The sequence below is a fragment of the Octodon degus genome, unplaced genomic scaffold, assembly GCF_000260255.1.
Source record: "Octodon degus isolate 3935 unplaced genomic scaffold, OctDeg1.0 scaffold00073, whole genome shotgun sequence".
Lineage (NCBI taxonomy): Eukaryota > Metazoa > Chordata > Mammalia > Rodentia > Octodontidae > Octodon > Octodon degus.
Genome location: NW_004524649.1, coordinates 3,580,799 through 3,604,199, shown reverse-complemented (window position 1 = coordinate 3,604,199; position 23,401 = coordinate 3,580,799). Strand labels below are relative to the sequence as shown.

General features: G+C 46.2%; 2 protein-coding genes across 6 annotated transcripts in view; one reads left to right on the top strand and one right to left on the bottom strand.

The window, feature by feature from the left end:
- Positions 1-10,536, top strand: part of Gzf1 (GDNF inducible zinc finger protein 1) — a 33,807-nt gene extending 23,271 nt beyond the window's left edge. For all 5 annotated transcript variants that reach the window (XR_002821990.1, XR_002821989.1, XR_002821991.1 and 2 more), the window contains 2 exons: positions 2,084-2,094; positions 10,526-10,536. The gene's annotated coding sequence lies outside the window, so the exon portion shown is untranslated. The remainder of the gene's footprint in view (positions 1-2,083; positions 2,095-10,525) is intronic.
- The window catches only part of Napb (NSF attachment protein beta), a 35,174-nt gene extending 12,209 nt beyond the window's left edge, over positions 1-22,965 (bottom strand). Inside the window, exons 1-7 of the mRNA XM_004635577.2 lie at positions 22,815-22,965; positions 11,983-12,062; positions 8,526-8,642; positions 6,869-6,915; positions 6,656-6,733; positions 1,647-1,702; positions 1,184-1,268 (exon numbers count right to left, since the gene is read on the bottom strand). Of these exons, the coding sequence (XP_004635634.1) occupies positions 1,184-1,268; positions 1,647-1,702; positions 6,656-6,733; positions 6,869-6,915; positions 8,526-8,642; positions 11,983-12,062; positions 22,815-22,912 (561 nt within the window). The 5' untranslated portion in view covers positions 22,913-22,965. The remainder of the gene's footprint in view (positions 1-1,183; positions 1,269-1,646; positions 1,703-6,655; positions 6,734-6,868; positions 6,916-8,525; positions 8,643-11,982; positions 12,063-22,814) is intronic.
- Positions 22,966-23,401: the final 436 nt, after the last annotated feature.

Genomic DNA, 23,401 nt, shown 5'->3' with positions numbered 1-23,401 from the left:
AAGGAAGGAAAGTTTTTTTTCTTTTTTTCTTGTATTTTTAGGGAAGGGTCTACTACTCTGAGACCCTGAAGGGTGTTCAGGGTCTCACTACTACCTTGGATTCATAGTGGCCTATTTAAAGCCTCCCAAGAGCTGGGATTACAGGTGTGCACCACCACACCAAGTCTCAATTGCTGCCTCAGTTCATCCGGGCGGCGGGACAGGCATGGCAGGCCTGGGGATTGAACCCCCAGTGCTTGCGCCTGCTTGCAGGCACTTTAACCTGCTGAGCTATTTGGCTGGCCCTTAGAAAAGGTTTTTTTTTTAGTTTTTCTTAATTTTTTACAGAAGAAAAACCTTTTTTGAGACAGGGTCTCACTGTGTAGTTTAGGATGGCTCAAGCTGGTAGTAATCCTCCTGCTTTGGCTTCACAAGCACTGGGATTATAAGTACCATCATGCCTAACACAAAGGTAGAATCATGAAACAGACTGAAAAACCAAAAGACTCTGAAAAATAGTCATTTTCTAAAAGTTTTTGACACTAGTAACAAAGCTACATACTGTGAACAATTTTTATTTATTTATTTATTTATTTATTTATTTATTGAACTGGGGATTGAACTCAGGCCCTTGTGCTTGCTAGGCAAGCACTTATTCTACTGAGCTATCTCCCTGGCCCCTACTGTGAACAATTTACAAGCCTCAGTGAAGGCTTGTAACAAAAAGAGAAAACACATAACCCCTAACTTACTCAAAGCAAATCAAGAGGGCAGTGCAGTGGAAGAATCAAAAACCACCAGCAGGATTTTATGAGACGGTAGCAGCAGAAATAACAACACAGATCAATAAGTATTCTGAAGAAAAGTGAGGTGACTAAAGAGATGACAACCATAATGAAAGAAGGGATTCGTAAATCTAGAGTAGATTCAGATAAAAAAAATAATAATAAGGGAACATAGGGAAGACACAGAGCCAGTGAATGGCCAGCATGGAAAAGAACTAGATTCCATCACAGCTCAAATGGGAGCCAGCAGACTGGAGATGCTGGGAAGGTGCTGGCATGAGGTTGTGGCAGTGGTTGCACACCCTGTGAAAGTGCCAGGCTTCTGAACTGAAAGGATGAGTTATGCAGCATGTGAACTATGTCCCATAAAAGGAATCTAGGAACGAGCCCAATTCAGAAGGGTGACGCAAGCACCCCACCTGCTCGTAGATCTCGATGGCTTTCTGGTACTGCTCCAACTGCGCAGCATAGGCGGCCACCTTCAGCAGACACTTGTTGGCAGAGCTGGAACCAGGCAGAACAAACGAGTAAGCACCACAGGAAACAGTGGTGTGCACACGAGGCCCAGTTTCCTTTCACTCCATGCAAAGACCCCAATATAAAAATGATCTCTTATGACACACATAAAATCCACCATCTAATATCAAGAAAATAAGGGCTGGGGAGACAGTTTGATGGTCTAAGCACCTGCCTGGCAAGTGCAAGGACCCAAGTTTGATCCCTAGAACCTGGTGTGGTGGTACACACCTGTAATCTCAGCACTGGGGAGACTGAGACAGGAAGATCACTATGAGTTTGAACTGTGCAGTGAGACTATGTACCAAATGAATTAATAACAAATAAATAAATAAATAAATAAATTTAAACCAAAAAAATACTCACCTATTAGATTCTTCTCCTTTGTAATAATCGGCAGACTGTTCATAATGTGCAATAGCCTAAAAATACACAAATTTTATTCTCAATCCATTTGAAGAGCTACATTTAAAAACTATGTTCACATAGTTATTTTCCTGTAAGTCATCCTGTGCCTACGGTACAGCTCTCATAACTTGGCCTGCTTTACTTAGGAAACACACGCAGAAGCCTCTCTGTGGCAGAACACTTGCTATCCAGCAAGATTTTCTCCTTTCCCTCCAGCCAACACCCAGCGCACGTCTCTCCAGCTTTTCTGAAGGAAAGATGGGCGAGTTCTCTCTTAACAGAATGGAACAAGAAGGCCAGGGCAGCTTCTGAGCTGGGGTCATGCATGTTATTTTCACCTTCTCCAGGCCTCTCCTATGCCCCATAAGCTACAACAGCAATGGTCACATCTAGAGGGACACTACAGGTCACAGATTAAAGGCGCCAGAACTCTGCCAGCCTGCTTCCTACATAACCCCAAAGGGCAGAATGCACTCCAACCTAGTTGAACCCATAGCAGCTGTGCTGGATTGTTACCTTAGCACAATAAGGAGCCCTAGGACACGGCAAGCCTGTGACTTAACTCTAGCAGTGCAAACTATGCTCAGCAATGCTGTAAGCATCACCTGGAGGAAGTGCGCTTCCTGCACTGGAATGTTTGACACCCAGCTACCGGCCAAGTGGAGAAAAGCCTGGCTGAGGGCTGGTCAGCCTGGGGTTTTGTCCTGGTGTGGCAGAAGAGGGAGTGAAATAAATCAGGAGAGAGAACAGTATCCACCAGAACCAGAAACTATACAAGGCTGCTGTTTACAGGAATGCTGAGTTACAGGCAGCAAAAGAAGGGGACAAGTCACAGTCAGGGATAAGGGTCCCATGATACTGAAGAAGCTGAGGTTTCTACCTCCACAGGGCAAGAGTTGGCTCTATACAAGGCTTTAAGCCAGGGATCCAACGAAGCTTTTCTGTAACAAGTCAGATGTCTTGGGCTTTGTGAGCCACCCAGTATGTGCTGTGGCTCTCTCCCATGGTAGTGTGACCATGCACAAGATGTACCTGTGGCTGTGTCCCCATGAAACTTTATCCATGCACAATGTGGTCTAACTGACTTACTTTCACATAGCACAAATGCTTTCTTCTTCCCAGTGAATTGAGGATATGGGAGCCATTTGCACCTTGCAGACTTACACAAATAGTGATGGTCTACAGGATCCTGGCTTGTGCACATGGCTTCCTGCTAAGCACCAGGGTAAGGGAGCCGGCAGTGTGTAAAAATGAGATTCAGGCTCAGCCTCCGGTAGGCAGCCCACTTACCTCTGTGGCGCAGGGCAGCCCCTAGAGTGTTAGGAGCTGGGTGCAAGAATAAGAGCCAACCACGAGAATAGCTGGGGAACTGCGGTAGACACCCCTGCCTTGGTCACCAGCACAGGGAGCTCCCTGGAGGCAGACTCGGCCCATAAAGCCCAGCCTCTGCCTTTCTGCAGGTGGCAGTGGTGCTGACCACAGAGCAGGGCCACCTTTGAAGCCATGTGGTGAGGCTGGCAGAGCCAATACTGCCCTAGGCTCTGGAATACCACACACCTCACCTAGGACATCGGCCTTGTACTGTTTGGAAAAAGACACACTGGGCTGAGGACATAGCTTGGTGTGGTAAGACACTTGACTCAAATGTATGACATGCTGGGTTCAAGCCCCAGTACTAACAAAAAATAAAAGCAGGGCCAGGGGGATAGTTCAGTGGCAAGCACAAGGTCCTGAGTTCAATTCCTAGTATCAAAAAAATACAAAATAAATTTTAAAAACCCCTGAAACCAAAGGCTGACATTTCTTTGAATGATTATATTTGTGCTCATGGTTTCAGCCACTTAGCCTAACCAATAGGCCTCCACAAGTAATTTTTTCTCAGCATTATATATAAAAGGAGGAACACCAGAGACAACTTAAGTGGTTATATATACTGGACTACAGGGCTAGGATTTAAAGGCAATGGGCAAAAAGTATCAAGGTGAAAACTTCTTACTAGTTTCTAAAACAAGCTGAGCAAGGTGACACATGCCTGTAATCCCAGCACCTTGGGAGGCTGAGGCAGGAGGATCACAAAGTTGAGTCCAGTCTAGTAACTTAGTAAGACCTTGCCTCAAATTAAATAAATTTTTCTTTTAAAAAGTTGGGGATACAGCTCACTGCAAAGGTTTTGGATTTAATCTCTAATACCTCCAAAAATAACAAAGGCACCATAATCATAAAGGAAGAGGTGTACTTTATGATCCAGTTGCATACTGGAGTCTCAGGAAGAACAGGTTCCTTTGGAACACTTCTCTGAGCTGGATACTCGTGTTAGGGTCATGTGCCCAGTAAGTAATCCTGCCCAGGGGACTATGGGACCATGGGACCAAGGGCTGGAGGCAAGCTCCAGGAAGGCTGTGCAATTTACTTCGAATGTATGGCACGTGCACATGGCACCAAGTCCAGCACAGGGCAGGTGCTCAACAAACAGATGGTAAGTGAACACAGACAGGAGGCAGCACAGCTGAGGGACCATGCTCCACTCCTGCCCATACTTTAATCTGTGTGGCTTGGCTGGTGCACTGTTCTTTGTGAACATGCTTACTTGAAAAAGTGAATATGCTTACTTGAAAACCTGTAGGGCTGCAGGGTTGCTCAGTGGTACGGTGGCTGTCTGCCGCACACAGGCCATAGATTCAATCTCCGGTACCCCTCCCCTGAACCTCTGAACTGCCTGGAGTGTTCAGCACTGTTTGCCACTGTAATAAACAGGCTAAGCCATAAAAAGCAAGACCAGATTTTCTATAGAGATCAGAGAATATTTCCTCTGCCTGGATGGAGGAAGCAGCTGTCTTCTTTCTAGTTCTTACCAGTTATCAAAGAACAGTGCACTAGCCAAGCCACACAGAAATGCTATTGTTTTTTGTTTTTTCTCTTGGAGGGGAGATGGCCAAAAATTAATAGGGTTTAACTTAGTATCTATTAAGGTCTGGTGCTGGGTCAGGAAACTGTAGTTGGGAAAATTAAAAGCTATAACTACCTATGTCAGAGTAAAACACAAGTTTTCAGTTTGGATTTTAATAATTCTAATCAAACCAATCTTCCAACTCCATGTTCTCCCAAGCGGTGCCTGAGACCAGACTTGAAGAAAGGTCAGGGCAGAGTGGATGTGCATCACCCCGGGGCACGCACATAGAGTGCAGAGTCGCAACAACCAGTGAGAGCAGGTGTGGCATAACATACCCGAAGATGGCTCCCACAAGGAGGACCCTGGAGGAGACGGCCTCATGGGCCTTAAATGGGACCAGTCTTCTAAAACTAACACTCTGGGAATGGACAGATCAGAAACCTGCCACATGCTGTCCCTGCACTGCACCAAGCGTCAGATCAGGTCCTGCGGGGGCTGGAAGCAGAAGGAGCCACAGCTGCTCTGATCTCGGCCAGATCCTCCAAGAGGACCCACATGCTGCGGCAGTCAGGGTTTCTGTTGGGATTAAGGGAGGCCACTGAGTTTAGGCAAAAGCACAGCTCACTATGCCACCACTACCATCTGGGCGTAATCAAGAACGCCACCGGGGAGCACTAAAGGGGAAGCTTGAATTTGTAGCAAACTTGTGAATACAGAACCTTGGGGATTTTTCTCTCAGACTTGAATTTTGCACATCCCTGACCACAACCCTGTGAGTCTGATCAGGACAGAGCAGGCAAAGGCGCTTCTCCACAGTGCAGGAGCCCATCCTTGTGCGCCTGCAAGGAAGCCTTCTTCTCCCACCAGTTTGTAAAGGGAAGTGCCACACCGGAGAAGGAAGGTGCCACCTACTGGCTGGCAGTTACTGGAATGGCAGGCACACTGAGGAAACAGATTTCAGAAGCAGTGTCCATTTTGTTAAAAAGGAGGAAAACAGCTACAGGCGGTTTCATTTATCCACACCAACTTTATGAGACTCAACTCTTGTGGTGAACTGCCTGAGACCACACCCAGTAGCAGAGATGGCACAAGACCATGGCTCCCACCCCACAGCACTGCTCTGACTGCCATGGGCCAGGAAGCCAAGCCAGTGCTGCCCCCAACTATTCACTCCTCCTCATGAAAATGCCATGCCCAGACCGGACCCCGGATCCAGCAAAGGTTCTGCTCCCTCCTGCCTAGCACTCACCCCTCATGGGGAACTGCCATGAGGCTCAGAACCCACCAGCAGCCTTCTAGAGAGAAGCTCACACAATGTGCTGAGGTGTGAGGCAGCCCTGTTTATCAGGATCTCAGCTTGCTTGCAAAGCATAGCAGTTATGGGGGGTGGGCAAGAATCAACATCACACAGCACGAGCACACAGTGCAGTCGCCAAAAGGCAGTGAGCTCAGTCTTGTTGCTGCTCAGAGGCTCCCCTGCTACCTGTTGGGTCAGGATGGGGTGGACACTTGCCCAGCACAGGCTCACAGGGCCCTGCTACCACTGCGGAGCTGCATATCACACAGGCCACATGCACATGCAAGAAGCAAGAGGAAAGAAGCTCAGGGAGGCAGCAGGCAGCTCCTGAGCAGCCATGGTGAGAGTGTGAGCTAAAGGGGCATGACGGGCCTCGAGGAAAAGACGATGGGCATCAGAGGCTGAAGGCCGTGGGGAGTCTATGTGTGGGTATGACAGACATGAGAAGCCACATGGACAACAGAACTCTGCAGGTGGCGGCGGTCCTGGCAGGAGCTCATATGGCTTGTGTGAGGGTAGTGAGAGAAGCAAGGGGCTCAGTGCACATGACGCAGGGGAGGAGGGAGAAGTTGGTGGGTGTGGTGGCCAGGCACAAGGCCGCTGCTCCTTGGGGGTGGGGAGCTAGTGACAGCTGCAGGAAGGGGAGGGATCCACCGGGCTCTGTTCCACTTGGCCTCCTGTGACTGTTCTGCCACCCCAGCCACCAGAGAGGAGTCGGTCCCGGACTCCCTGTCCACTTACTATGCACAGAGGTTATGGGCAGCTGTGTCCAGTGCTTACCTTTTCAATGTCCACCAGCTCAGTCTCGTAGATCTCAGCGATGGTGATGTGGTGCTTGGCGGCAATCGTGAACCTTCCCTAGGGGAGAAGGCCAGAGTCATTTGCCAGCCTCACCTATGAGAATGCCACTTGGACTGGGAACAGAACCAAAATCCAACTCTAAGCCATCTCAGGGCCTCCACCCCACAGCCATCAAGCAAGGCAACGTCTTACCATGTCTGTGTAAATGTCGATGGCTGCATTTAAGCAGTTGATAGCCTCTGAAGCGTAGGCATTTAAGAAAAACAATGAAAAATCCATTCAGTCACAGAGGATTCAGGTGAGCCTGTTTTCTTGGCTGTCATTAGAGTGGCAATGAAGTACAATCAGGGCACAGGGTGGGCATTACGAAGGAGCAAGCACATCATGCATGAGTCCAGCAGCAAGAGTGTAACTGAGCGAGGGGGCTGGAGGGCTAGCAGCTCAGTTACTCAGAACCTTGAAGTGAGGACTCTACCCAGGTGACACACACACAAGCACTGTCACCCCCATAAACAAATAACATCTGCTAATATGTGTAAGTAAATGTGCTCTTTCTGTCTACAGTCTACCTTTGTGCAGCAAAAACCAAGTGTGCTCTGAAATGCCTGTTCAGGCTGCGGTTCAGTGAGGCCCAACACTATATGAAAGGTGCCAAATTCCAGGGCACTAACACAGCCACAATGGAAGGAAAAAGTCTGATGGATGGTGATGATCATTTTCTAAAACTGAAAGTTTTCTCTGTCACAAAATGGTGGCACCCACACTGCTGCCACCTGGCTGACAGCTCCATGCTGAGCACTTTTGGCTTGAAAGAGGCAGCAACACAGAAGAGCTCGATTCCAGAATTAGAAAAGTAAGCAGAATGACAAAAATTAAAAGCATTTTTTCCAGTAACCACATAAAAATGTGGATTAACTATAACAACTATACAATAAAGAGCCGACTTCCAACCCCACATGCCTGCCCCAGCGTCAGCACTCAGACGGGCTTCCTCCTGCCTCAAACTGAGATCTTGCGTGACTCTCTAATTACAACATGAACATTCACAGGCCATGGAAGAGTCTGAAACCAGGATCTTCATGCCACATTGTACTGTACTCTAAGTTCACCCCCAAACCCCAGAGCTCATGGAGGCTACACCCCACCTTCACTGAGCTGTAACCATCTTTATACAAAGCCTTTGGGGACCCCTTACTTCTTTATGCCTATTCATAAAAGTGAGATTTTTTTGTTACACAAAATGGAAGACTCAAAGAAAAAAAGGAGATCCAAAAGCTATCCATACACACGTGGGAAGAAAGACAATTGCTAAGTATGCTCTTCACACTAAAAAAAGAACACATGCAGAATTTTACCACTTTACCACTTTAAATGTGATTTCATTTTTTTTTCTCAAAATAAAAATTTTGAAATACACTGAAAAACAAAGCAAATGAACACTGTGTGACTAAGCGATGTTTTTCACTACTGGATATAGCAATCTCCTACCAAATGAAGCTTAAAACTCACTGGATAATCAGGAAAAGGAAAACAGCAAACTTTCCTTACTTGATCAAAACCATATTTTGTACAGTTGAGATATAAGAACTCTTAGATAAAATGAATGTTAATTTCCAAGAGTCTCCAAAATGTAACAAAAGTGGAGTTTAAGAAAATGGTGTTGATTACCACACAGTCATGCTAAGTACAAAATAGTGTCTCTACACGAAGACCCACAAAGAATTAAAGAATGACATCTTCTGAAGTTACCACATTCCTTTGGCATTTTAGAGGACGCAAAAGGACATGACACCAGCCCTGAGGCTGAAGCAACCTGGCTCAGTCCTGCAGAGCCCAGCAGCTGCCTTACCTTGAGGGTCCGCCTTCTTGTACGCATTCCCTGCATCTACGAAGCTGGTGGCAGAGTCGTGCTTGCTCTGAAGCTGCATGTGGAGCTTGGCGGCCTGACAAAAGGCATTTCCTGCAGCTGCAGAAGACAACAGCACAGTGAAACAGAGGAACAAGACTCCATGCACCACAGTCCAGGCTGTAAGTGTTGGCCCTCCTAGAGAGCCGCATTCCAGTCATAGCACGGTTCAGCAAGTCCAGGGCGCCTACATTTTATAAAGGCCAGAGTCGGTACCAGGTGTGGCAGGGCACACCTGCAATCCTAACACTCAGGAGGCCAAGGAAAGAGGATGAGTTTGAGGCCAGCTCAGACTACATAGGGAGACCTTATCTAAAAAAAAAAAAAAAAAGATCTAAAATATTTCTAATCATAAACCAGTACCCAATTCTAAGGCTAACCAACTGCTTTAAATTTGTGGGAAATAAAGCATCCAGTTGTGTTAAAGCTTTAGCTGCATCCCTGTCCTATGTCACTCTCCAGAGGTGCCACTGATTACCACACAGGGTTCTGGACTTCCACCTCAGGCGGAAGTGGCCACACAAACCCTGGAGCCAGTCTGGCCTGGGCCAGTTCCTGCTCTAAGACCTGGTTTCTGATGAAAAGAGCACCAGGTAGTTCTGAAAATGCAGAACTACCAGCATGACACAGGTACTGCTCTGCGAAATCTCATGTTCCTGGTAGCTGCTGTTCTCCAGGCTCTGCAATGCTGCCTAAAGATGACAAGAAGAAACAAGATGCTGGAAAGTCAGCCAAGAAAGACAAAGACCCAGTGAACAAATCTGGGTGCAAGGCCAAAAAGAAGTGGTCCAAAGGCAAAGTTGGGGACAAGCTCAACAACCTGGCTCTGTTTGATAAAGCTACTTATGACAAACTCTGTAAGGAAGTTGATCTCTGAGAGACTGAAGATCCGTGGATCACTGGCCAGAGCAGCCTTTTAGGAGCTCTTTAGTAAAGGGCTTATCAAGCTGGTATCAAAGCACAGAGCTCAAGGTATTTATACCAGAAATACAAAGAGTGGAGATGCCTCTGCCACCAGTGAAGATGCATGATGAAGAGGTTTAAGCGGTATACATTTGGAAAAAATAAAATTTTATTATTAAATGGAAAAAAAAAATCTCATGTTCCCTAAGAATTCATGAATTGGACATAATGTGTCTGAGGACAGCATCAAGGTCAGGGCTCCAGGAACGTGATTAAGTCACTCCTCATCAGGCTCAGCCCTCAAGAACTGGGGCTACGAAGGATGCTGAGGGCAGCTGCCTTGTCCTGTCTGCCACCTTAGAGGCAGTAGGCAGCTGTCCTGAATCTGCGACCACCTGGATCCTCACTTTCAAAACTGTAAGCAGAAGTTTCTGTTTTATAAATTACTAGGTTATGGCAATTTCCAGACAAAGGGAGGCTCCCACCAGAGAGAGTAGATGCTACCAGCTCGGTGACTCACAGGCAGGAGGCCAGAGGAGGGCTCAGGCCTCTGCCAGGGTGATGCCCAAGGTGTTTTCAGGGAGTGGCTCACCACCAAGAGGCAGAGAGGGAGGCGCCAGCTGGACAGTGGCTCTGAAGGCTCTGCCTCCTCAGAGCGCCCCAGCCATATGGCTCCACTGAGTGCCTGGAAGGGCCAGGCCCAGGCCACATCAAGTTCATGACAGTGTGTAAATCTTCCCTTCACTCTGTCTGGGCTTGGACATATTTACATTCCATTGTTCTTTACAACTTACATCCCTCTCCTGCCAGCACTGCATTTTCAACAGTCAATGTCCGCTGTCCTAGGAGCACTCATGGTCTCCCTGTGCACTGCTGAGCGGAGGGCACAACTCCCAGGCTCTCTTGGCAGCCTCTGCTCTCCACGCAGTGCAGTCCTGCACTCTGACTCATTCCCAGCCGGCCTCTGGCTTGGGAGTACACTCTGAGTACTCATTCAATCACTGCTAGCAATGCCAGCTTGGTCCCTCCAGGCCTGGAAGTGTCTTTTAAGACACGCCATACTCAATGGTCTCTGTGAAGGCATCCAACTTCTCAGGCTACATTTCCTTATCTGTAAAACTGCTCTAATACTTGCCATAATGATCTCCCAAAGCTGAGTTAACAAAGGCAGTGGCTTATCATAAAAGAACTTTTAAAAATCACCCAGAGATGGAATGGTGTCTGATTATTCATTCACTAACAAATATATTGAACACCTGCTATGCTACAGATACAAATTCTGGCCTGGAGACAGCAGGGATAAAGGAAGCACCCTGCTCTTCCAAGGTGTATATTCTAATAAGGGCCACTAAATAACAAAAGCACAAACAGAAGTAACAAACACTACACGATCCATTTACTGTTGCCAGCCCACGATGAAGGGCACTGGAGCAAAGGGAAGGAAGTTTCTGGGAAGAGTGACCCAGGCAGAAAGCTAAGATGACTGTAGAGAAGAGCCTGAACAGGGTGGGGGAGTGCAGCGTGGGCACGTCAGCCTGGTGACGGCATTGAGGGGGAGACGATCCACTCACTAGATCATTAAGTGTGTGTTCTCTTGGGAAAGATACTTAACTTAGGGTTACAGACGTGAACAAAAGGTGAGGATACCAGTATAGTATTTTCGCCTCTCCATTTTTCAATATATAATTCAGATGTAGACACATTTCGAAAACATAGTATCTCCCCTAACTACAGTCCTATCCAAAACTAAAGCTATAAAAGAAGCACTTTCCCTTTGAAATGATTTTAAAGTAACTGCCCTGTAAGCAAAGGGGCAACAGCTCACAGGAGGCATGGAAATTGCTGTCCACCTCGCAGCACCGTGCCCAGAGCCAGGGACCAGGTCTCCTGGAGGCACCAACCAAGCCTTGAAACTCTCTTTCAGGGAGGCGATATACCAGCCTCTCAAGCCACTGTTGGAAAGAGTCATCCCCTGGCAGGCCAAGAGTAATCCTGCTGATTCTGTCCTGTGACTTGAGGCAATGGGAGCACCTGCTCGGGTGCTTGCAAAAGATCCCCCCGAACAGCAGTTCCCAGTGGACTCAGTCACCTTCTCAGAGCTGGGAACAGTTAGAAATTCCCAACTAATGCTTACACGAAGAAAATGAGGCACTTGTATTTTATCCTGCTGGCTTTATTGAGTTCTGCTTCAACCTCATTCCTGTAGCACCTGTTTTAGCACATTAGTAAGCGGCAAAGATCACTCTCCCTAATTTCAAGTCACTTTACCTCTCTTCAGTTATCTTAAGCTTAGTGTATTAGGCAGTCTATAGACACTAAACCTGACACTGCCCGTGCTGAAGCCTGACATTAGGTTTCCAGCTGGATTCACCGGGGTGAGGTCTTTATCGCACTAACTCTTGTCTCCAGCCCATGGGAAATAAAAGCAGTCCAGTCCTCCTACAAAATGATTTTTAACTATTTGTCTGAAAGTCAAAAAATAAAAAGTTGTACATACCACTCCAGTTTTTAGCCATCTTGAACATGTTTGCAGCTCTAGTATACATTTCACATGCCTCTTCTATTCTTGTGTTTCCTCTAAGAAAAAATTCAAATACAAGGTTACATTTTATCACACCGGCCATCCAAGTCCCTCATCTTAGCACCCTCAGTATTATTGCAGACACATCCCGAGCACTAGGAGTCAGGAGTCCCACAGGTGTTGCAGGGTCCCCGGAGCTCTTCAGAGCAGACGTCAGGGACCCCGCCCTCCAGATGTGAAGACTGAGGCACACGTGGAAAGGCTCCATCCAGACCGCCTGCAGACATCGCTGATGAGAGACTCCAGACTTGCCTGGCTAAATTTGCAGCACCCGCCAAAGAGTATGACGAAAACTCAGTTTTACATTGGTCTGGTAATAAGCAGATTTTTTTTTTTTTTTTTTTTTTTTTTTTTTGCAGAACCGGGGATTGAACTCAGGCCCTTGCGCTTGCCAGGGAAGTGCTTATTCCACTGAGCCATTTCCCCGGCCCCAATAAGCAGATTTTTAAAAGTAAAATTTAACTTGATTTATTGCTGTTACACCTGATTACACCACAATTACTTTCAGTCTGGAAGCCCACTATCCCTTTTAGCAGGCCAACTTTCAGTTCTTTTTTTTTTTAAGTTATATTTTATTAGTGCCTATTAATTTTACAAAATACTGGATTTCAATATGATATTTTAATCTATACACATATTTTGATCACATCTATTACCTCTATTATCCTCTTATATCCTAGAAGTATATTTTTCAAAGAAGATTAAATTCTGAAAGGTAAAGATGGTGCTATCCTACAATTTTCCAGAGTTTACTACTGTTTATGCAGACTTAAAAACCTGAGCTACAGCACAGAAGAGGCAGCAACCTGCTCTATGAGGTACCACCTGCCAGCCTGGGAAGGGCACCATCCTCCCAGCCCACAGGTGCTGGGTAAAGCCCTCCTGGGACAGAAAGGCATTCTGTGACATCCGGGAACATGGCCCTGCACTGCTGTGTGAATGAGTTCTGGAAAGCTGGGCACCCATCAGCTGACCCCACCGGGGCTGGGGGATGCTTCGGCTGCTCAGGCGATCCTTCTTATGTAACAGCCAGACTCATCATGTGTAATTCCCCAGAGTCCTAATTCAGCGCTGCTTTTACCAAGCTAAGGCTCATTTATGAAAGACATTTCATCCATCTTGTCTAACTACATTACAAATAAAAATAACCACAGGAAAACTGAGGCCCCGTGGACTGTGCTCAGTCAGAGACTCAGAGAACTCAGAGACAGGAGCACCCACTTGCAGACTAGACTCTATATGAACACTCGCAGCCTGAACCCACATGCTAGGCACGCAGGAACCTCCAGCCCCGGCCCGAGGTGTGCAGTGCCATGTGGGCACACGTCCCAGCAGAGGCCAGGCTGTGCATACAGGAGGCCCACGAGTGGCTTGGACCTTACACACTACCCATCTACAGCTTGATCTGGCTAGTTCTTAACTTGCTTAGGCCTATGTCTTTGCATATATAAACTAAGGGTAACATCATTTCTACCTCTGGGTTATCACTAATGGGAATTAAAAAAATAATAATCATTCTATAGTTGCCCTGGCAGAGCTGACCCACAGGAGGTCCTCAACCCAGATGGTTATTGTAACAACCCATGTACTGAAGAAATACGTGTACATCATATAACATACAAGGATCTTCAAAAATCCTACAACTTGGGATAAAGGTAACTCAGCTCAAAACCAAGTAAAGGTTTAAATAGACATTTTCCCAATGATATACAGTGCCCATTAAGCAAACACAAGCTCCTCAACATCAGCCAACAGGATATGCAAATTAAAACCATGTGTGTGACACATCTGGATGGCTGAGAACTGCTGGGGAGCAATGTGGTGAAACTGGGACTCTCAGAAATTACTCGTGGAGAACTATAAGTTGGCGTAGCTGCCAATCTGCAAAATGGCTTGACAGCTGCTCAAAGGTTAAACAAGTTCCATGTGCTCCTGCAGTTCTATCCGAGAAATGAAAACACGTCTGTACAAACACTATATATAAATGCTCACAGTAGTATTCATCCTAACAGCCATTAAATAGAAACATCTCAAATGTACATCAACTGATAAAGATAAATAAAATGTGTACACATCCAACAGAGTATAACCAACCAATGAAAACGAGTGATATTCCAAAATACTTCATAAGGCTGAGCCCTGAAAATGCCATACGAAATGAAAGATGCCAGTCACATTAGGATTCCAGGTATGTAGAATTCTAGGATAGGCCAATCTGGAGATCCAGACTGCTGCCCAGTGCTGTTGCTTCCCAAACACATGCTGAAAATCAGTCCCCAGTGCTACTGGGGGAGGTAGGGCCTTATGAAAATGCTTGGGTCACCATCAACGGGTTAATGCTACTACAGAAAGAGCTTACAGAGTGGCTCCTTAGAGTTCTCTGCTCTGAGGACACAATCTTGCCACCATTCACCCTACTCTGACTTCACCAGGGCTTCACCCCTGCACTCTCCAGTCTCCAGAATTGTGAGACGCTCTTGCTCTTCATTAGCTGTATGACCTCAGGTGTTCTGTGGCAACCCAAACAAGTCACCAGATTCTGGGAACACGCGGAAAGTGGGGGAAAGGGAGTGAGAGTAAAGGGATGCACTGTTTCCTTTGGGGGGTGAAGATCCACATTCTAAAATTTTTTGCATACAGCTGGGGATCTAGCTCAGTGGCATAAGCACCTGCCTGGAAAGCACAAGGTCCCAAGTTCAATACCCTGATCCTCGATACCACACAAAACACACACACACACACACACACACACACACACACAAAAAAAAAAAAAATAAAACTGGTTGCACAGATACGGATACACAAAAAGTATCACTGAATGTTACACATTAGATAGGTGAACTGCACAGCAGCTGTTATTTCAACAAAGCTGCTACTCCACCCCAATAAGAAAACCTTCCTGGGTGACATCACAAAGTGAATAAAAGGGGCGAATGAACCACACCAAAAACAAGTGTCCAAATAAGCAAATCTTTCTCTCACACCTCATGTCCTTTTTTTTTTTTTTTTAACATTTCACAACTCCTTATTTAAAAAAACAAAAACACCCCAAACCTCCCAGAAATTAGCTAGGTTTCCCCAGTGGAAAATTCCTAACCTGAGAGCATTTTCAGCCTCAGCCATCACTCCCTAGCACCAAGCACTACCACCTTCTTAGATCGTGTGCTTCTAAACAGTACCAGAGATCTTGACCTGTAATTACTGTGTAGTGATTCTCATTACAGGTTTCCAAATAAAACTAGCTTAATTAAGATGTGCTTCAGCCATTATTTTCAGAGACACGTGCAGCAGAGAATTACAGAACTCCTGTCCTTTGCTCGGTTTACGCCTGGCGTTTCAGCATCGTGCCAGTCATTATCACTGCAGCTAGGACTACACTCTGCCCATCCATAGAAGAGCAGCGGTATCTGAAGGCAAAGACTGCACTGCAGGCAACTACAGCACCAGCGTTGTGGGTGGGAGAGGGATGTATCAAAGTAGTGGGAATGAATGACACACACTAGTTGATGCACCTGAAAGAAAGCCGTGACAGCTGCCACACAGAAATAAAACTGCTGCTAAAATCACCCGCTATTAGAGCAGAAATATTTTGAAGTCACAATGGCAGCACTGTAGTGATGAACCAGGAAAGATGGGCTTCCTCATCAGGATGCCCTGCAGTATAGGGGTCATGGTGGGCTCCGAATTTGCCAGCAGCGCTTCCTGCCAGGTGCCCAGTCTCTGGTGGAAGGGACAGGGTTACAATGACAGTGCCAACAGCTTCGCAAGCTTACAGGAAGACCTGTCCATGTTACAGCTTTTCCCACGTCTCATATCTAGCAAAGGAAGGCCTGATTTAATACGCTTAGAAATCTCTCTGCCCTAGAGAACAATTCTGTGATAGTATCAACTCCAAAATTTTTTTCATCTGATGCTTCACTTCTGTAATTACAGATTATTTTATAGCTGGGTTTAATATATTTTGAAACAGCCCATCTTCTTTCATGAGCTATAAAAAGCAGAGATTTCTGCAACAGAGAAGATACAGAGGCCCCAGGACAACACAGGTGTCTATCAATGGATGAAATGGACAAGAAAATGGAGCAGGGCACACCTATAATCCCAGGACGCAGAATGCTGAGTCAACAGGATTCCAAGTTTGAGGCCAGCCTGGGCTACACAGAGATTTCAAAGCCAACTTGAACACAGCTTTGGAGAGTCCTTTCCAGTCGTTGTCATTGTCCAGGAAGTTTATTATTTGTACTTTCATGGAAAGTTATTGGAATTCTAGCAAGTTAATTCCAATCCAGCACTCCTTGCTAGTGCAACCCATGGGGAGAATGAAGACACTAAAAGCACATTTGAAGTTGTGGGGAGCCAAAGGGATCCTAAATCCAGCCAGGGGGGATAGCTAACTGGAACACCTGAGTTTTATTAATCTGTGAAAAGGTGAGCAATGCAAATTGGTAATTTAAACATTATAAGTTCCTAGGAGGAGTTTTATTTTATTATTATTATTTTTTGGGGGGCTGCGCAGGACGCCTTCGGGGCAGGTCTGGTTTGGCTTGAGGATGAGGGGATTGAACCACAGCATCCGGAGCCTGACTGCTTTGTTTCAGCAGGCACTTAAACACCTGAGCTAATGGGCAGGCCCTGCCCCCCAAGGAGAAAAAGAGAAAGTTATTAAGGAAATAACTACCAATAAGCCCACTGGTTTCATCACAAGTGGATTCTACTTTAACCTTCAAAGACCAGACTGGCAAAAAAGTAACAGATCAAATTCTTTTTATGAAGAACCTGTAACATCAACACTTCAACTTGATAATGACTATACAAAAAGATTTATAAGTAAAACAATCCTATATAAAATATATAAAAACAGAATCCAACAGACTTCATTAAAAAGCAATACAGTATACTCTAGAGTTTGTTCCAGGAATACAAGCATAGTTCAATAGGAGGTTCTACATCAATTAATAACTCTGAGGAGAAAAAGCTTACTGATTTCCAGATACTGAAAAGGGCTTCAAAATACAGCACTGCCAGGGATACAGCCTAGCAGTGCCTTGTCTGCCTGGCAAGCATGAAGTTGTGAGTTCGAGTCCCAGTACCAAAACCAAAACAAAATACAACGCTAAAATCGGTCTCATATATGTAAGCATCATATTGTCACCCTAGGCTAAAAGAGTAAAGAAGCCCCAAAATGTACAAGAGAGATTGTGAAATGGGAAGAAACTGTTTCAAAGAAAAGAGAAACTGGAATGTGGGAAAGGAAAAAAGAAGGGAAAAAGAAAAAAAACATGATAGTGAAGATATACCACTAATTGTTATTAGGGCACTGAAAAGAAAGGTTTATACCTATATTGTTTGATAAACTTCTCATGCCTGTATCTTGTAATATGAGCAACTACTGCAAGATAAGAATATACAATGTGCTAACCATCGTTACTCTCCTATAATCTTGTTTGGAAATTTTATACCATGGTTTTCTTTTTTTTTTTTTTTTCAGAACAGTAAACATGAGAACCACAGTCTATGCTGTCTTTCCACACGTAATGATGGGTATTATCCAGTGTAGATTATCTTAGGCCTACCAAGCACTATATACATGTATTTATCACACTACCCGTTGCCTCGGTAAGTAAGCCTGAGCATAATGAGTTCAGGGTTAGAGTGGACTATATAACAAGAGTCTGTCTCAAGGAAAGAACAAAGAAGAGAAATTGATAGTGTCAGTATAAATTTAATTGAGGGTTCTATTGAATTTTTTTTGAAGTAACAATGAATCTATAATTTACTAGCTGGTAATGATGAATCTACAATTTACTAGCTATTTGTTAAAATGAATATTTCTTTTGTATTTTTAGGGAAGGATCTACAGAGTGCTCAGGGTCTCACTACTAGATCTGACTTGTGATCCGCCTGTTTACAGCCTCTCAAGAACTGAGATTACAGGCCCGTGCCACCACGCCCAGGCTCAATTGCCCTCTCAGCACACCCCGGGAGGAAGGGCTGGTGTGGCAGGCCCAGGGATCAAAGCCCAGCCTCTGAGCCTGCTTGCAGGTGCTTTATATTTGGCCAGCCTCTAAAATGCATATTTCTTAGGAGTTGTGTATTCTTTGCTTAACTTTACCTCAGTGAAGATTGTCTAAGTTTTGTGAGCATATAATGGAGCTATGTGACCACCTTTGCAAAGCATTCAGATCTTTTTTATTTTGGAAGCAGATACTTTATTAACTGACCAAATCATAAAAACACCAAGGGAGATACCTTAGTTCATCCTTCTAATAAGCCTGTTGATCTGGTCTTCCCTATGTCCAGCATCGCCACCGTCCACAAAATGGATGGTCTTTTTCTTCATTCCACCTCGTGGAGGTAACTTGACCGGCCATAGGAAGTTATCTGCCTCTTCGAAGCGTTTTCCAACAGTATAGATCTCAGGAATCACATCCTCCATGCAGATGAGTCCATATTTACGAAGAGATCCAACAATCAATGAATTATCCGTCAAGGCAATTCGCTTAATGATTTTGCCATAGCCACGCTTGTATATTAGTTTGTTCACTGACTTCAGGTTTGGGTACCCCATGCAATGTATGGCTCCACAATGCTCGGCATGTTAATTGAAGCCTTGTTGAGCTTAACGAAGGTACCACTGAAGATTTGGTGAAGGCAGAGAAGCTGCAACACCTTGCGGACCTTTGGACTCACACCACTGATACCCCGATCCGGATGACAAATGCCACTTTGGGCTCTGCAGGGACATAGAAGTTGCCAGCTTTTCTCGCCATCCCAGCCATTCGGATCTCAGTTCTGTACATCTGTCTGTACTCCTTATGACAGTGTCTGGCTTTTTCATAGATGAGCTTTCTCCTCGCCTTGCAAAGTGTCTTCTGAGCAAACTTCTCAGGAGATTTACCTTTTTTTTTTTTTTTTTTTTTGCAGAAAAGGGAATTGAACTTAGACCCTTGAGCTTGCCAGGGAAGTGCTTATTCTACTGAGCCATCTCCCCGGTCCCCTCAGGTGATTTATCTCTGTGAAATGTCTTTGCTTTTTCTTAAGGGTTTCTGGCACAGCAGGAATCTTCTTTTTCTTCTCTTCTACACCCTCCATGCCTCCGGCCAGAAAAGAGGAACTAGGTCTTAATTATAATGGTGGGCCTGCCTGCCTTTTTTCTTTCCTTCCATCTTTCCCCAGAACTAGCTCTTGAACTTAGGCTCATCATACCTGGCTACAATCTCAACCCTTTTTATTTTTTTATTTGAGACAGTTCTGCTAAGTTGCTCAGGTGGGACTTGAACTTGCAATCCTCCTGCCTCAGTCATCCTCAGTGCTGGGATTACAGGTGTGTGCACTATATCTGGCCACAATTGAGATTCAAGTATAAATTAAACTTTAAAAAAATCATTATGCTCTCCATCTCACAGCAATCTTCCTGCCTCAGCCTCCCAAGTATTGGGCCACTGCCAATTTGTTGCTCTTTGATAAGCTCTGAGATTGAGGAGTGATAAAAAGCAAACACTGGCTATGCAGTCCATACTTCCTATCATGCTTAAGATATATCACATCAGATGAGCACTGTGCATGTTATCCTCTATCTGGTCTTGGTCTCCTAGCAACAAGGTAGAAAAGCTAGTAAGGTTGAGGTCTCTGCAATTCAAAACTCTCAGTCATACTCTGGCCAGTTTGAGATCATACCAGCAGTTCTTAAAGACTATAATAAAAACTAAAAATTACAAAATTTATCTCTTTGATGAAACAAAAAACAAAACTCCTTCGGTGGTAGTTTTACTATACTATGCTCTTCAGAAAAGAGAAGGTTGAATTTGTTTCCACAGCTGTACACCATTATTTAACTGGTCATTAGGCAGAAGAGTAGCAAGCACTCCAGTCCGAAGGCTTTGCTGCCTAGGGGTGGGGAGCACTGGTGGGTCTTGCAGGAAGGAATGCTGTGTACTGAGCAGAGAAGGCACAGAAGTCTTCCTGGCTGTTCCTGTGGGTATCCATGCCTATTTCCATCTACTTTACTGACAGCAACAAAACAAGAGCTCTGGAACAGTTTCCATAATACAGAACTGTCACAAAACCATTGTGGGTAGGGCACACACACCAAGGGAGGGACGAGACGCACTCACAACTGGCTTTAATCTGTAGTTAGGACATTAAGATCATCGGTGGCAAGCAACATCTGCAGCACCTTCTAATGGCTGCCACATCCTAAAAACATGTTATGTCCCGCTGAAAGCACCAGTGGGTCAGCCCTAAGTATGCGAGCCCCAACGATACTCAGGTCAATGTGTCCTAATTATGTGTTAATTCAGGAGCTGGACCTGAGGACAGACAGCACTATTTTAAATAAAGAGTAACAAGAAAGGGAAGAGCCAAGTAACACATATTCTGGTCTAGAAAGATGATGTCAAATGCATTCAATGTCACACATAATGCAGGATTCTAATAGTCCAAAACTGATACAAAATCTTAGGGAACTAGACCTGTTTTTTTTTTTTTTTTTTTTTTTTTTTTTGCTTCAAGTAATTACATAATACTATTAAGACTTAGAATTCTAAGCACTCTTCTTTCCCCAAGATTTCCAGGAGCCAAGTTTTGCTGTAAAGAACACAGTTCTTTCAGCATAAGTAATGCTTGCACAGTTCTTTAACTGCTTAAAGCTCTCCCAGGTATTCATTGCATTAGAATACCAGTGATTGAGCCTTTCACTCTGAGATCCTACAAAAGTCATCTACTCCATCTGGGGCCCTGGCTCCTTGACAAGAACCGAGTTGAACATTTTGATGACTATGATAATTATCTATTAATTATCACTGACAATATCTATGGTTCTGAATGCCTTACATAAACTCACTAAACCCTCACAACGTATTTTTCTTTTCTGTTTTTAAGGACAGGCTCTTGCTATACTGTTCAATGTAACCTTGAACTGACTGTGTAGCCTACGATGACCTGGAACTCCTGGTGATCCTTCTGCATCAGCCTCCTCAGTGCTGGGAATATAGGCATGCGCCACCACACCTGTCCTTACAAATGATGAAATGCAGTTATCTTTATTTTGTAGGAAAGGAGACTGAGCCACAGAAAAGCAAAGTTAACACGTCCTTGGTCCCAAACCTGGGATTATAAATTAACCTGTTACACTTGAGTTACTGTGAGGATTCAGATCTAGTCTCTCCCCCAAATGCCTCCCATATTGGGGGGGGGCGCTTGTGGAGCTGACTGGAATGTGGGGAAGAAGTAGCTGTGAGAAGGCGGGGCCTGGCCTGTGGGAGCATGACCCAGAGAGCTACAACCGCAGTCCCAGCTCCTCCAGGCTTTCTGCTCCAGGGCTGCCCAGGGAGGAGCAGCTGAACTTCTCTAGGGCCTTTGGCCCTAGAGCCAGCCAACCCACTGTGGACTGAAAACTTGAGCCAAAATAAACTTTTAGTCACCGGAGTTGAGTATTCAGCCCAGGGGTGAGTAAGTGTTTCAGATGCAGCACCATTTGCACAACCCTAATGAATGAAGAGTCTTCCTACATGACCCTTTAATGACAGGCCAGCAACGGTCAGTTTCTTTAAAAGGTTCTTCGAAATCTTTTTAGGACTACTGGCTCAAGATCTGACCTAGTTTCCTAAAAACAACAAAACAACTCCTAGCCTAAACTCCTCCGGTGCAGCTTTTTTCCTCTGCCAGCTGCAAACTCTTCCCCCGGGAGGCACAATCTGATTGAATACACAACACAAGAAAAATCACCCCCGGTGTGAGCTGCCATGACATTCAATTTCATCTGTGCGAATCTGAAATGCTTTGTGAAATAAAGGAGTTACTGTTTGGCATCAGCAATACTAGGCAGTACGCCTTATAATAGCCCTATCGTCCAACTACACATCACAAGAGAAATTCTGGAACCAGTTGTGATAAGCGTCCTCTGGGAGGTCCCTGAGGATACAGACCTTCCTCTTAACGGATCTTAGCAGCCACACTACCATGAACTGCATGAAACTGGCCTGTACCCATTTACTGGAGGGTTAGCAATAACAGTTCAACACCCAAATTTGCAGTCAAAGAATGATGTTTGCAAAACAAGCCAAAGTTCGAAGGGTGCGTTTTCTGAACTAAGAGTCCGAGTTGAACTGTGTGCAGAAAAACTGTCTAATAACGCCGGGTTTGCTACGTATGTATCGCTGGTCCGTCTCAAGAAAAATCTGCTGAGTGACATCAGAGGAGCCTTCATCTCCCAAAAGGAAAAAGAAAACACACGCTTTCTCTCCCTTTCTGATCCTAAACAGCTGAATCATTCACATAATCAACGGCCAAGATTTCCTCCACAAGCTGTCCGTGCAGCTCTGCCTCCCGCGAAGCCTTCAGGGCATTAACGGGATTCCCTAACGCGGCCGACTCCAGCCAGGAGCCGTGTCCTCCCTCACCAGGCCCGGCCACGGATCAGTCTCTGCCAAAGGAAGAACACGGAGCCAGGGGAGCCGCACCCTCCACCCAGGAGCCACGCCGAGCGCCCGCTGGGCCCCGGGCCAGGCGCGGGGCCATCGGCTGGTCCCGTGGGGAACCTGCACCCCTGCGGGTCGGCAAAGCTGGGGCGCTTGAGAGGCTCTGGGGTACCGGGTGAGAGTCGGGGCTCAGGAGCGCGCGCGGGCCCGGGCGCGGGGTGGGTGGGGGCTCAGAAGGGTCTTGGAGAGCGGCGGACGCCTAAGCGCGTTCCGGGGTCCGGAAAGTGGGGACTCTGCGGGGACCCACAGGGCACGCACACTGGCGCTCACCCGAACAGCCCTCGGAGGAAGGAGTGCGAGGCCTTGACTCGCTTCTCGGCCTCCGCCATCAGCTGCACTGCCTCTCGTTCCTTCCCCGCGTTGTCCATGTCGCCCGCCGCCGCTACAGACTCCTCAACCTGCTCGCGATGCGCCGGCTAGTCTCGGCCTCCCTCTAGCTGGTTGAGCGCAGTGCGCAGGCGCTCAGCCGGTAGCGAGGGCTGGGTGCGCAGGCGCGGCGCGGGATTTGCCGGGACTTGTAGTCCATGAATAGTCCCGAGCGTCGGTGTAGAGGGCAAGGGGGCGGGAGCGGCGCAAGGCCTCTCGGGACTAGTAGTACGTGGCTCCCACAGAGTGACGCGTAAAGAGAGTAGGCGCGCAGGCGCGGCGCAGGGCCTGCCGGGACTTGGAGTTTGCGGCTGCCCGCGGCGGAGTTGCCTAGGACAACTCAGGGAGGCCGCTAGGGGCCGGGTCGCGTTCTCGGTTGGACCCTAGTGTGCGGACCGGAAGACGGCCCGTGACTTCCAGTAAAGATCCTTTTTTTTTTTTTTTTTTTGGTACCGGGCATCGAACTCAGGACCTTGCCAGGCAGTCGTTTA